The 15,774-nt window shown below is 43.0% G+C and overlaps 1 protein-coding gene across 12 annotated transcripts in view; it reads right to left on the reverse strand.

The window, feature by feature from the left end:
- EXD3 (exonuclease 3'-5' domain containing 3) overlaps positions 1–15,774 on the reverse strand; it is a 307,765-nt gene that overhangs the window by 125,988 nt on the left and 166,003 nt on the right. For all 12 annotated transcript variants that reach the window (XM_082775660.1, XM_082775661.1, XM_082775659.1 and 9 more), the window contains one exon: positions 14,160–14,291. In XM_082775660.1, coding sequence (XP_082631786.1) covers positions 14,160–14,291 — 132 coding nt within the window. The remainder of the gene's footprint in view (positions 1–14,159; positions 14,292–15,774) is intronic.

A 15,774-nucleotide genomic window follows, 5' to 3' on the forward strand; every position in this document is an offset into this window, starting at 1 on the left:
CAGTTTTCAGCTCTGTGTAACCATACGATCATATGTGTTTTCTAGAGGCCTTTGCATTTCAAGGCTGTTGTTATTTTGATCTTTACAACTCCTGAAAAAATGAGTTCAATTAAGTCTCATCATTAGGAATTTACATAAGGTCACTTCAAGGCTTCATGCATTTCCTCTGGTTCAGATCTTAGTGCTCTCGGTGTTCCCCCACTTCATTTATAACCTCCTTGCTGTAGGGCATTCCAAGTAAATCATCCACTACCAGTTTCCTCTCTTCAGCAACATGCATCAAGTTTTTCATTCAGGCTAAATGAAGCTTCAACCATTCTGTGTAACAGTAGACCAGTTAAAGGCACAGAATCACTTTAAGAGATGGTAGTTTTCCCTCCGGTAAAAAAGCTGAAATTATTTTAATACAGAAGAAAAAGCATTTATTTTGACTCCTTTAGAAAGTGAAAAGATTTAGTTGCATTTGGTAGCACAAGTGCAAGTGAAGAACCAATTCTTAAAAATTCTCTGGAGAATTCGTTTGCTAATCTCTGAGAAGAGCTCTTTTCGCTATGAATAAATTGAGAAATACACTCAGAAACTGTGAACTGTATTTAGCCACAATGCAAAAATGTGGTGAGGTGAACATCACCTACAAGCTGTTCAAAATAGAATAGTTTCTGTCTACATGGGAATGAGCATCCACCTGATTACTTCTTTCATAAATCTGAAGATCAACATCAAATTTGAACCTAAACAGATTTTGAACTGCCAGTAGGGTCTTAAATTAGTGGTTATTAACAAGGTAGGGCTGAGACAGGCTGAAGGCTTCATCTCCTTGGCCAAGCCTCAATATCCACATAGGTGACCGTGCTCCCTGGTGAGCCTTCTATGTGCTCCACAGCATAATCTAAATTCTCTTAATGCTGGGACTGTACAGACAAGAGCTGTCAAAATGCTGGCTCTAGTTCCTTCAGCTGTAGGCTCACAAGAGCTTTGGCCAGCATAAGCCTGTGCTGACACAACGGAGGCAGAGTCCTCCTGCCGGCCCCACATGCACATATGGGCAGCTGTGCCGCCAACCAGACTGGGGAACAAAGCTGGGTTAAAATCAACCAGCTGGTTGTGACAGGCCTGATCAGCTGGGATCAGCTTTCTGATCCAGAGACCCTGTAGTTAAACAAGCACTTGTGATGGGACAAGGGGTACTCAGAGAGGCACCGAGGCAGGAGAGAGGTGGCAGGAGACACATGGCTTGTCTGGCTGCTGTGCCAGCCTATACTGATCCGAAACTCTCCTGAAATCATGGGCAGAAGAGCCTGGGACCCATTTCCAACAGACTCTCAATGACCAAGTGTTTTTCTGCCTCTCTTCTGAAAATAGCATATAGAAGAAGCCCAGCTTATTTCAACATCATTCACATTCCTATTTTTATCCCATAAATATCTGTAACACCCTTACACACTGGGGAAAAATGAGCCTTGTGCTCCCTCTGATACAGAACCTGGCTTAATTTTTTGAAGCCTTTCATATTTTTCTGCTACTGTCAAACAAAAATATTTTCAAAGTTTAAATGCAGTAATATTTCAAACCAGTGGGATATTTTCCACCTAATCTTTTTCTTCTGGAAGTTTCGCTTTTTTATTCTACATCTTCTACAGACACAGCTATCTTTCCTCTGCTAAGCAACCGGCTATATACGCATGGATGAGTCTTTGCAACTGCAAAAATAACTAGGCTGATGCAGCTTAGGTAGGAGAATCTGACTGTGTGCATTCCTCCTGCAACTGGCCCCAGGAAAAGGACACCCTGCCACTTTTAAACCTGGGAGGTCTTTGAGAGTTTGGCAGAAATCCCCTGGGAGGCCTGTCATTAGCCATTTAAAACTGTCTATAGTATAGGGCTGAATTGCAGCGCTTGACAAAGCCCCTGCAGAGATATCTGTCAGGAAAGGCTCCTGATACTGGCAGGGGCTGTTAACAGTAACAATGATGACAATATAGCGGGGATTTTCAGGGGTGGAGACTTCAAAGAAACCCTAAAGAGGTATTTTTCATTAAGAAACAAGAAAGCAGCTGAGTATTGTTTTTGGCACTAAAGCTGAATATGAATGATACTGTGGTAAGTCGCAGATGATCAGCAGCGTAAATTGATGCTGATTTAAATACATGTATGCATGTGCTACCATTCAGTATTGCTTCCATTATATAATGTTTGCATTACCTGGCAAAGACAGTAGTCCCTGGACCATCCCTCACACTTATTACTGGACTCTTTATGTGCTTCTAGACATTACCAAGGGGCTGGCAAGCCTCTTAGGATGGCTACCACATGCCACTACTGAGACCTTACAGGCAGAGCCTCCAGTGCCATACCAGTACAGTAGCTCAGGGCTTCTGCCTGATCGCCTGGTCACCTGCTGCCTCCCATCACCCACCAGCTCAATCGCAAGGCAAACCCATGTCCCCCTGGGCAGCAATGACACTGAGACCAAGGCCGGCAAGTGGGAAGCAGCAGGAGGGAGTGTTTGTCCACAGGAACTTTTCTGCTCTTGATCTTGCACTGAAACTCCAAGTCTGTGTTTGTACCAGGGAGAAAAGGAAGATAATCATGAATGATGTATAAGATGAATGCCATGAAACATTCATGGTGCAGGAAGGCCTTCTTGCTAATGACACCGTTGCTTACTGCATGGGCTGCGATGGCCTGTGAAGAAAATTGCATCCATGCAACCACAAACAGCCATGCCTGGTCTGCAGCTAGGCTCTGCCCCACTGGCCTGCACCCAGCTGAGGCAACTGAAGGCGCACAAGCCCAGCAGGGCCCAGACCTCACACCCTGCTCTTGGCTGACCATCTCACTTTGTCAAGCCAGGCTAGCTTGGCCCCATCTGGGTTTAGCAGGCTGTGTGGCTCTTGAGCTCAGTCCCACTGCAACCACCTGTGCTCTGCATCCTTTGAACTGAACTTGGGGCCAGCTTTTCCCCCCCGACAGCTAAACCCCAAAGGGATCATATCCAGTCAGCACAGAGAAAGTGCCCTCAGGGTTTGCAGAGCAGATTGACTTTCACACCTCACTGACCACACAGAAGAAACCCAATCTAAACAGCGTAACTTTGCATAACCGATTATTTTCACTGGGGTAATCTGAGCCCTCCAGTAAATGCCACTAAATGCCGCTGATCCAGGGAAGGCCCAGCTCCAGGGAGAAATGGCCCCACTGCAGAAGGCAGCCAGAGCTAAGACTTGTCGAGGCAAGGAAGGGCTGGTCCCCTTGAGGGATGGCTTCACTCCAGGGAGAGAAGGCTCAATCCCACAGCACTGGCCAGAGTCTGTTCAGAGGGAAGCATGAACAACTTTTTAGTGCCCAACTCATTTATGTATTCAGAAGTTGGACTGTGCAAAGTAAGCCAAGGGAAGCAAGCTAACCAAAGCTGTGAGTCAGGCTGGTGTGCAAGAAGCAGTTTGACTTTACTTGTTGTCTTTTTAACTTTCTTTTCCACATTGTCCCACACATTTTGAGAGGCTTTAGCTTTCAGGCTGACTCCCCAGTGGCCTATTATCCTTGCACATCGATCACTCCATACTGTCACCAAGCAGGCATTCACATGACCCTGTTTGTAGGGAACTGTGTTCCTCATCTGACTCCCGTGTCACCAACTTCCTCCTTTCCAACCACCGTCTCATTTCCTCCTGCATGACCCAGCTCCATTATCCCCCCCTTCTTTAAAGTCTATGAATTTAGACAGTTAAATTAAAAATCTAATAGCTGCAGAGATTAGTGGTCTGCCTGTGCCTCTTCACTGCCATGCTCCAGGCTATTAGCAGGGCATGGCACTAGGAATTGTCTGCCAGAGATGGAGGAATTCATGTGAGCAGTACACCAGAGCCTAACTTGTTCCTGTGGTCCTTCGTGCCTGATCCAGCTGCAAATATGTTCTCTGATCCATTTCAGCTGGACCATTCTCGGCACTTGGCTGCCCACATGCTCCCTTCCCAAGTTGCAAACATGAAGGACAAGTGCGCAGAGGCCAAGAGGTGCTTGCTGGGCCACCCTCTGGGCAGTGAAACAGCCTCAGGCTAGACTCACTTGATTGTCACCACAGTCATTACAGTGGGCATTAGGAAAATAATCCTGATTGTGCTCACGGTAGACATATGACATTCTCCTATGTCACTAAAAGGCCTTAGTAGGAGAAGGTCCCCCTGGACCCACAAAGAGAAAAGCCAAGGAGAAGGAGGTTGGAACAGAGATGATCCTGAGGATGAATGTAAAGCAGGTTTTCACCTGCGTCTTCCCTCAGCTCAAAAGTATGGTCGACTCAGATTGCATATCTTGAACTAAGACAGGTAAACCATCTAAATTCAGTTATCCGGAGAAAAGATAATCACTTACAAGTAGTGTGCCCTAAACATTATGTTCTCCACCTTTGCCAAAACTCCTAAGTTGTCATTCTCCCTCTGAGCTACCACTCACGTAGCTGAGAAATCAGAGAGAACTGAGGTGCCCTCTGGAAAAAACAAGTTTGTGCTGGTCAAACTTTTTTCTAGACCAGCATGCTTTCAGATAAGTTCACTATAAAACCCATGGTGCTACCAATGGTTTTCTATTGCTTTCCTACGGGAAGAGAGAGAGAAATTTATCCTGACCCTCTTATAAATGATTTCAGTTAAAGACAGTATCCATGCCATTTCAGCAAAATCCTGTTTTGGCTCATGGCATACAATATAGTTGTATTTCATCAATACAACCTTCTTCAAGACTGGTGCAATGTAAGAATCGAGAAACTCATTTAAAAGCTTTCTGTTTCTCTTTTCAGGTTTCACCGGGATACTGCCGTACCTGTTTCTGAAACACCATATAATTCTTTGTGTTTATCCAAATACAAAGCGGTCTTTTATTATGTCAAGTAAGTCATTTAGGCCCTGTGTAGCTTTTGCAGACAAGGTCTTTAAAAGTCCAAACCCTACATATGCTCCTTTCCATCTACAGAATTAACAGCTTCTAGCTGAAAAAGCTTACACAGCAGTAGATAAAACAGGAAATCATGAACTGTATCCCACAGGGGTCCACAGACGTATAGTTCTCTTTGCTGTGAGGTGTCTCGTCATATAATTAATGCTACAAATAACAGATATGGTTTAATTCATGCCAATAGGAAGTTACACAGTTTATCGCCTAAAGGTCTTTCAGATAAAGTAATTACAGATCTGGCAAATTCTACAATGAAGTCAAGTATGTGTACCTCAGTATATAATGCTAACTCAAATGAAAGCTTCAAAAAATGCCTAGAGATCACGCATTCTTTTGAAAGAGAAAAGGTCTGCTGCTGGTGTTAGCAGCTGCCCAGACAAATGCTGCAAATCTTGGATGACTGCAAAATTGTTCATTCCCCATTATGGGCACAGTAGGTTTTTAATTGTGTTTGCAACAACAGGATAAGAGTTTTGTGCAAGATTATCAAAACAGGAATAGGGAAAACATAGGTGTGATATTAAAATGGTCCACATCAAACTATTTAGAAGAAGGGTTCCTATCCACTACTATTCAATCACCTTATTCTGTGAAGCCCTGGAGACCTTCTGGATGAGTTCAAGTCAACTCACTTCACCTGAACTACTGATGAAGGCAGCTACCCCACTGTGAAAAGAAGAACTTGGACATTATCTTACTTTTAAGGTATGAGATATCTCAAATAATGAGATCCATTAAATGTATTGCGAGTCTATGTATAGGATTATTATCCTGAGAACCCACCAATAAAAATATACAGCCATTCACACACCAAGAACTGGACATCCAATCCTTACTACGACATACAAACAATGAACATGATAAGGGCACCCATGTCAAAAAGGAGGAGAAACTCTACAGTGTATAAAACATGGGAATTTTGACTTCTTGACACAGTCAATACACTGAACTCTGACCTCAGGAGGCACAGGGGACTGGAAACCAACAGAACTTAAATTGGCTACAAATCTCTTGTTTTCTCATGACATTTGAGAGAAAACATGGGGACAGTTTCTTTCAGACACATGGGAGTTATAGCTGTGTCACTGCCTTCTCCAGAGAGTTCTTCATTTTCCTTACAGTCACTCCATCACTGTCACCCACTGACCTTTCATTACTTTCTCCCAGTGCACCAGCATCACTGCTGACCAATGCACTTCCCAATCTGTCCAAACCCATGAGAGGAAGAAAAAGCCTTGTACAGAACTGTACAAAAGGACGTTTACTCTGTACTACATTGTGTCTTCTTTTCTATGCTAGTCTAAATACAAGTGCTGTTTTCACTGCCAAACGTTGTTTGCTTGTTCTGTTTCTACTGGCTAAAACCAGCATTTTTCCAGCTAGCGTTACCCTCCAGGAAAACACACACATTCATACCTTTCTTGCGTTTAGCACAGAAGAACAAAGCTGGTTCCCAGGAATAAGGATGATTTCCTCAAAAGAAAACATTTGCTGTCAGCCAAGGTTTGACCTCTAATGGCTAATTTGGCATCATCATTTTGAGCAGTGTGGTACATAACACCATGAAAAATTAACAGTTCTCTGAAGTTTAATATTCGCCTGCAGCTTGGCAAGCAAGCAAGCAAAAAAAAAAAAAATCACCCACTCCCAAACAAAAAAACACACACAAACACACACACACACACACACACACACACACACAAACAAAACAAACAAACAAACAAACAAAAACAACAAAAAACAACAGAGAAAGGACACACAGCCCAATAACATTGGGTACAGTCTCTCACATACATCCACAAAAAGAGCCTAGAGCCTAAAGACAAAGATCTGTAAAAGAAATTTCACTGGAAATCAAGCCTTTGCAGACACTGAGAAAGCAAGTCTGCAACACGAGACCGTCTTCCTTGAAGAAACACAGCTGATCTGCTGCATTCCCATATCTGACTTCCACTGGTCTGTGTAAAACATAAACTTTCACGCTAACCCTATGAAAACAGTCAACATGCTAGAGAGACAACAGTCTGCTCCTAGCTGGTGAAAGGGGGGAAAGAAGTCTCAGGCTGTCATTCTTCCCTTGCTGTGACCTTCATGCTCCACTGAATTTCTGAAGATACTGAAATCTTGGCAGGGAAGTGTACAGTCTGTGGGAACCAGGCACTACTGTCCAGGCTCACTGGTGAGAATTAGGCCCAGTCGAGCCCTTTTTTGGGAGGGCTCTGAGCTGTACATGTGTGATAACAGTGGTAGGCAAGTTACAGGCTGGGAATTTTGTAGGACTTGTGTTCTGTGAACTTATGTATCGTGCTGGTGCCCATCTTGTGTATCTTGTGGTGGTGCTGGTATGGACAACATCCTGCCAACCACCCTGCTTTGTACACAGGGGTCGTTAGTCACTCCAGATGGCAGGGTTGTCTCCTGTGGTATGCTCCACATGACCCCTTTCTATCAATAGCGGCAGCTAAGTACATTCTTTTTCCCCTTTAAGGTACATAAATACAGTGAAGCCTGGAAGGACTCCTTTGTATCTCCAAGATCAGGTGCAGGTGGGGTGAGGAGTTATGGGCTGTGTTCCTGCTGGGAACCTGACCCACCTTGTTTCGTGTGCCCGTGCTTCCCTGACTGTAATGGTAACCACCCACTCACCAGAGCTCTCAATACCAGCTACAATACCTTAGAGATTAGCAAATAAAAATCTCAACTCAAGACTTAAAAGAAGCATGATTTGCTACGACAATTTATCACAAACTCTGATGGTATTTAACAACTATGTGTAGAGTCACTCCGCATAAAAAGAGCTACATCTTTTTGAATGAAACGCTGCTGTTTCAGGGCTAGGTACATTCACAACTGAATGCTCACATTCAAACAGGCCCAGGGACAAGTACCTTTTGAGGTCAATTCACTCCGTCAACAATGTCTGTAGAGACAGAATAATACCAGCTGTGCTTCCTGGCCAGAATCTAAGCAGCACAAGTTGCAGATTACATCTAAATTGCCAGGCCCAGGATAAACAAAAAGATTAAGAGGGCCTTACCCTTTGTGTTGAACAATCACACTCTGAACCAAGAAATCACAGCCTACGTCTCGAGTAGGCACAGGGCTGACTTTTCGTTTTAGGTTACGGGCTGGTGAGGAGTAGGCAGCTCACTCACACATCTGGGGAAACCACAGATGCTGTTAATCACAGGTTCTCCTGACCTGTAGGCGCTGACAAATTGCATCCTATGGATGAACCTTTTATTAAACCACAGAGGGTTTCCAAACGATATTCTCGTTCTCAGCATTCCCAAGTGTACAAAATCCAGTGCACATGACCCTTCTTAATTCGTCATTGAGATGGTGACACATCCCTTTCCAAAGAGACTTTGGGGCTGAAAGGAAGCAAATAGGGACACAATATTGCATCATTGGAAGGCATCTCAGAGCTGAAATGTGGGATCTAAAAACTGGCATTTTCAAAATTCTTTGATGATTTCTTCAGTCCCATTTCAGCTGCAGATGCTTTTTTGTACTAAGCAACTCCCGAGGCAAATCCCTCGCTGTCTTTTAAGGCAGAAACATTTTTATGAAATACATAGCCTTTAAATTCTTTTTCTTCCTTTTTTTTCCCCCATTTTTTTTTAAGTCCATGCAGGAAAGGGCAACTGCTACATTTAAAAGAATAAAATGACTGTTGTCCAAGCCAAGAAAGGTGACCACAAAACAAAATTGCCCTGGTCCCACTTCCATGACATGACAGTGCCGGGAGATAGCTGTTTGGCTCACAAGTTAGTGAGAAAGATGATGTCTGGGAGTTCTCATCATCATCTGGACCGACAGAGCAACCCACATAAAAGGAACAAAAAAGCCTGCTGATCAGATTGGTGTGACAGAGGCTCATGAGAGACGTGCACATTTTCAACCTAAACGACAGCTTGAGGGATCTATATTACTAATTATCGACTAATATTGCCAGAGTTCCCAGGCTCGCTTCAAAGGTTCTCGCAAAGTGCCCCAAGCACAGGGTTTTTCATCTAATCATAATGCCTTTTTCTTTGTCCCTGCTAAATGGATTGCTCCATACCAGGCTCACTGTGTAAATCAGTTTGCACATGATGAGCTTTGCAGCGATGAAATTCGTTACCTTAACCACACACACACACACACACAAAAAAAAAAAAAAAAAAAATTTGCTGTAACTGTTATAACACTTTTGCACCTAATTTCAAAAAATGGTGGTTTCCTTTCCTCCCCCCTCCTCTCCGCCTACTCCTAATCCCATGCTAACACCTTTCTAAAAGGCTGGGGTGAGCAGCTTTGAAACTGAAAGAACAGGGAAGGGGGGAGAGAAAAAAGATATCAGATCTCCAGACAATGAAATAAAGCAGCTATCTCTCACATCCTGCAGAGCTCAGGCTGAGGTCACAAGTTAAACAGGACATCAGAATAGGTGATGTAATTTGCTTATTTAGGATCACAGCGTTCAGTGAAGTGAAAGAGACAACCTATTTGAATTTGCAGATAATCCAATAATAAATGCAGGGCTGTTCAGTTGCAGAAACTGCAGCTGGAGCCTTAGATTTTTTTTCCTGGCACATTTATTTTTGCAGGGGATATAATTACAATCATTTTTGCTTGCAGGAAAGCCTAGAAATCTCACCTAGGACCAGGCCCACATTGCATTTGGTACTGTTCAAGCAGGGTTCCCTCCCTGGACAAGGCAGAAGCTAAACAGTCAGGTCAAAAGCCAGGATGTGGCACAGCCCCTAGCAGGACCCATGTCTCCTGAGCTCAGCTGAGCATGCCCGGCCTGGGCACCAGAGGAGCCCGCTCTTCCCATGCCCAGTGCAAGGGCAAAACTCAAACGAATCAAAATAAAACAAAAAAACAACCAAACCTCAAAGTTCAGCTAAGCAGCAGTTACACATTTGAGTAAAACACAGATCAGCTTTGCTGAAGATGGACAGGCCCTTCTGCCTCAAAATCTCTCTTCACAGCTTCAAACCAGCAAGGATTTTGCAGCAGAGTTATAAACCTTTAACAACAAGGTTCTTATATAACAGGAATAATTTATCAGCTATCCCATACAATACTGGACACACTGTTTTTCCCTCAAACTGTTGAGACAAACACTTGTGATATAAAGATTTAAAGCTAACAGCTTGCACTGTTTATCTCCTCAGTTTATCACCATTCAAACCATAACTTCACTCTGTGCTGCACAGAGCAGCATTACTTACATCCAAGGACTTCCAGTCCCTCCTGAACCTATCTGCTTGACATAAGTGCTGTTTCACTGGCAAGAGTCAGCCAGACCCGACACCAAACCTCAGCCAAAGTCCTTGTTACCTGAGGCTCACAGAGCAAAAAAGCAGTAGAGATGCGTTAACCACACTCCAGGGTTAGCAGATGCATTCTACCCATGTTTCTCCCGGCCCTGATGGATTTTCAATGAGATGGTCCAGAGAAGCAAGATGGAAAAATCCAAGTCAGTCATCCAGGTAATATGTCAAAAATGTTCATTTTAAAGAATTTAAAAGTGTGTTAAATTTTAATTTAAAATTTAATTTAAAAGTGTTTTAAATTTTAAGAGTGGAATGGAGCTTGCGTTCTTCTGCCAGTGCTGAGCTGCTAGCCATGCCCCATGCTCAGACACCAGCATGGAGCACAGTGGGTGGCTACAGCAGGCAGGGCTGGTAAGTGACCTCTTTGGGAAGTGACCTCTTTTATGCACTGACAGAACTGTGGGAGTGCCAAATGTCAAACCCTATATAAAGCAACCTAGCTGTCTGATGTTTGAACCCCAAACTGCAGCCATCCAGTTAGACACAGGTTTTGATCTTTTCTTAAATGTAAGGTGTGTGATAACTTCCCCCATATTACTAAAAGCTGATCTTCCACTCAAGCTAATTTGGTAGTTGGCCCTAATACTACTTATAGTAGCTTCTGGTAACTCCACGAAGACCTTCGGACTAGTCTAAGGCACCTATGTGCTGAACTTAGCATATACAAACAACTTCCAACATGCATTTCATATCACCTTTGACTGAAGAAGTGACTTCTGGTTATTTGAAAAGAAGAAAAGCTGTATGAGATATTCAAATGTGTGTATTTGCGTCTCAGATAGATGGAGAAAATTAATAGATGGAGGAAATTAGTTTATGTCAGAGATTTAAAAGCTAGGAAACATGACTTCTTGGGGCGTTTTTGTGTGCCACTAAAAGACAGAATTTATCTTACTTTCACTCAAGCCCCCTAAAATGTTCCTCACTGAAGACAACACCCAGCCTAGCTAAAGCTGCTGTGCACAGGTGGCTTCTCCATGACAATCACAGAACCCTACGATGCAGCACATGAGAGACCCATCTGATGGGCACATTTGGCATGCTGTAACTGGCTCTACTGGTAGCAGCCTCCATTTCTGGAGCTTAGATCCAGAGCAATGAGTCAAAGCCCAGTACAACTGAAGGCAGAAATGATGAGAAGCACATGGGTGAAATTCTCCTTGCACTTGCTAGAGAAGTCAAACAGAGGTAACTGGTATTTGCCATTGCTTTAACAGAAAAAGTCAGTGTTTTGGCAGAGTTACAAAGCCAGTCCATTCTTTATATCCACAAAAGGGAGACTGCCCATCCCTGCTGAGGGACCTGACAGAGGAAATGTATTTTACAGCAAACCCAGGTACACCATTGAATTGGGACCTATTTTTACCATGTGCACTACACCATTAATTGTTACTGCAATGATATTTGCTGACATATTCACTCCAACCATTTACAGAAAAAGCCCAAGAGACAAAACATGCCCTTGCTCCATGAGACAGAGAGAGGCAGGCAGGATGCCACATTGCTTCCTGTGATACACAGAAAATGCTTATCTGCAAGGGATGATTGCAGCTGATAATGAATCTCCAAGCATGCTGTGAGCAGAGCTGAGCCGGCCCCTTGCTGTCCAGCTGAGCCCCAGAAAGGTGAGGATGGAGAGGGCCCTGCTCACAAGCTGGTATTGCTTAGGTCTGTTGTTCTGCTGAAAGTGCCTGCAGAAGCTCTTCATGAACCCGGCTTGCATGCTGTCAGCCCTCCCTTGCTCCAGGGACAGCCGAAACCCTCAGTCATCCATTAGCAACGCACATTTCTGCAACGAGGTGGCAGAACTCTGAGTAGTTTGCGAGCCCTGAGGTCTGTAAAGTGGTTAGAGACCACAAAAGGGGGCATGGAGGGAACAGCTCAGCAGTTTAAGGATGGAGCCCCCATCCTACTTAAGTGCAATTAAGCTTTACTAGGTTTGCAGAGAGGATGTTTTAGAAAGAACCTGCAAATGATGTACTGAGGTCTCCTGGACACAGTGGCCCCAGAGCACCCTTTTAAATGCAGAAATTTGCCATTTTTGATGCAGGCAGTCAATATGCTCAGTAGTTACACAGTATCATCCTTCTCAATGTACTGACCACTGCCCTCCCTTGCATGCAGAACGGCTGCACGCTGCAGTGCTGAGTGCTCCTGTAATGGGCTGGGTGTCTGCTAGGAAGACAGCTGTGACCGCTTGGGATTCTCCCTGAGAACAACAGCATCAATTGCACAGGCTGTAGATGACAGCTGAACAAAATCAGCTCCAAAACGCCAAAGCCTTAAATGTAGGTAAATATATGATTCAGAACACAGAGCACTTCAACAAATAATAGCATCTTCCCATGCCTAGCAGTATAAAACATGCAGCTGTTCTACCACCACGATTTACAGGGAAGACATTTCTTCTGGAAGTAAGAGAACAGTTCGTATATATTCCTAGCCAGATTGATTACCCCTATTTATATTGTAAACTAAGACAGCACATACTAAAAAGCCATATAGTTAAACAGTTCCAGACTCCAAATTATGGGCAAGGGGTCAGTTTTAGATTGTATGCTGCACAGCCTTCTGCATTTATTACAGATATCACAGTTTTCTGCAACAGCACTTTTTTTTTTTTTTTTTTTTTTTTTAATGTGCTTATTCTTGTGGTATTTCAACAACCGCCAGGAAAAGCACTGACATTTTATGGGATCTCAGGGAATCGGAGAATCTACCATTTATTTTTTTTAATTGCAAAAAAAGCCAGCGTGTCACTATGTAACAACTGAAATCTGTTCTCGGAACAATAAAACCACCAGAATGAATGCAATCTTATATCTAAGCATACACATTTATCCTGCAGTACGATCGACTCATCAGCCCATACTATGTTGATCCAATCTGTATGTTGTTAAATCATTCTCATCTTATATGCAACCTGCACAGCTGGACAACTCTCATTTTCTCCATAGGGTACTGATATGGTTTCAACAACCAGCATCAGATCTAAGCAGAATTCTAAAAAATTGTACTCTGCCATGTTTGCCCAGGAGCCATTGCTATTCCAACAAAATTTGTTCAGTTTCACCAGGCCAGGAGACCCTGGTAGTTCAACTAAAAGGCACAGAATCAGACTTTACTGAAGTACTCAGTTGGCTCGTTTACTCCTTGTAGAGAGCTGCTTTTCTAGCCACCTTTGCAGTTTCTTCTTTTTCTCTCTCTGAACACTGATAAGATGAGAGATGTTGAAGTCTCAATTTGGTTTATATTACAGTTTTTGAAGGGATAGGTTTCAGCGTGTTACTGTAACAAATACAAGAGTGAAATTGGAAGAGAGGGAGATTTGAGCTAACACAATTAAAATTTCTTCTTAAAAACAATCCACAGATATCCAGTGCCAAACACAATCTGGAGTCATCAACCAGCATGGACATGAATTAACCTAATAGCTTCTGAAAAAAATATGATCCTAGAAAAAATCCTCCTATTAAAGTAATTAAGTGTTATCAGAATCACAGAGCCATAATTAAACACAGTTTATAATTAAAACAGCATGTGTCCTAGACAGAGAACACAAGAACAAAGAGAATATAACTGTGACAGCCAATGCCAAAACACACACCAAGTATCAATACTCAGAACACATCAGGAACTTCTAGCAAGTTCCAGATGCAGTGCCTCTGACTTGGTCATCAACACCTCTGATGGATGTAGGCAGGCTCAGAACTCCTCACAGCTTTGCACAATTGTTGCCAAAGTTCAAGCAGAAATCTTGGGAACCAAGCACATGGCACTGAGTGCAAAACCCCAACAAGGAGTTGGGGTTGAGGCAGTGCCAGCTGTGAATGGATGGTGAGCGAGCATGGCCTTAAGCTTAGACAAGACTTGTCCTACCTGGCAGCGGCTGAAGATGTCCTCCAGGGTTACGTGAACGTTGAAGTGCTTCAAAACCTGCAGGGCCTGTTCCTTTGCCTTTTCTGAGCAGTTCACGGAGAAGCACCTCCCTTCTCCTACCTGGGACTGCAGCTTGAAAAGACAAGTCATAAACCAAAAAGACAATAAATGAGACAAATTCCATGCATCCTGATCCTGATCTGTTTTTTTTTTTTTTTTTTCCTAATACACTTAGTTTGCTTTTAATTACAAATAACATTTGCAATTAATGTGCATTTACTGTCTAAATTTTCATTTAATGGGCACAACAGGTAAAATTTAACACTTAGCCACTGCTACAAATACTTCTGAGACAATTGAAGCAGTACAGTGTTCATTATATCAAGCACGTTTGCCCAAGTTCCCTTTAACTTATTATTTAGTGCTGTGGGGCTGACTGGGATAGCAAGAAGAAACTGAATTTAATCACAGTTCTAATGTGAAACCTTAGAGATCACACACTGTATGCAAATGTACAGTCAAAGAGATGGTGTCTCATGCCAGTTTTATCGCTTCACCCCTTTAAGTTCACTGATGGCCAAAGAGCTTGAAGTGGTTGATGTGGACATCCCTTTCATGTTTGTTCTATATTTGGCAGAAAAGTCTCAATGGGAACAAGAATTGGGAAGTGTCCAGACACATCTTTATGAACATGATGAATACTGACAGCAAGGTGGATCTGCTACATCTTTTACCAGCATAAAAGAACCTAGCAGAGCCTTTCTGTCCAAGTGGAGGGCACACAAAGGCAAGGGAACAAAGGGAACCAGACATTTCCCAGGATGGTATTGTATGCTGTGAAGCAGTTAATCTCCTTTTGTGATGTTGACACAGTACTTTGAAATTAAAGTTTTGCCAGGTAAGATCATTCTGGACACTGCATTACCTACTGCATCAACTGTACGATACAGGAACCACAGTCTGGATAAGGAACCTGTAACATGGTATGGCTGCACTTGCCTCACAGTATCTTATCATGGGGGAAGTTTTCTTCAGTACTCAGCTACTATCTGGCAAATTAAAAACCTAAGTTCTGCAAATACTCTAAGTAACTATTTGAATAGTTGGGAGCTTTCATATTGGTAGTTTGTAACAAAGAGGCCCCTCACTCTGGCTCGTGTGTAATCCAGAATAGTTTCTAAATTGTTTTTTGGGCAATAACAAAGTGCAAAGGACTTGCAGCAGGCATTATGACGTTGCAAACAATGATAGGTTCAATATATTTCCATCAACACTCTGTTTTGAAGTATGTCTCATGAAGGGCTCTCAACATCTGGTGCTGAGGGTTGGGTTTTGCTTTTCTTTTTTTCTTTTTCTAATGTGTGTGTATATTTATAGAAACAAAAACCTCCACAGCTTCCACAGTGATCCATGCTTGGTGACTTCCATTCTCTTCCTTCCAAGCCAGAAGAGAAGTCTTTAAGTGTTGAAACTATGTCAATGTGCAGTGAGTCAGCAAACAAGAATCTTTCTGATAAAATGCATGGGGATTGAGCTGTCTTTCACCTGCCAAACAAAAATGCTTTGTTCTGGGATTGTTTGGCTTGATTTTTTATTTTCTTTAATGGAGGGCAAT

The sequence above is a fragment of the Aythya marila genome (assembly GCF_965140915.1).
Source record: "Aythya marila genome assembly, chromosome: 19".
Lineage (NCBI taxonomy): Eukaryota > Metazoa > Chordata > Aves > Anseriformes > Anatidae > Aythya > Aythya marila.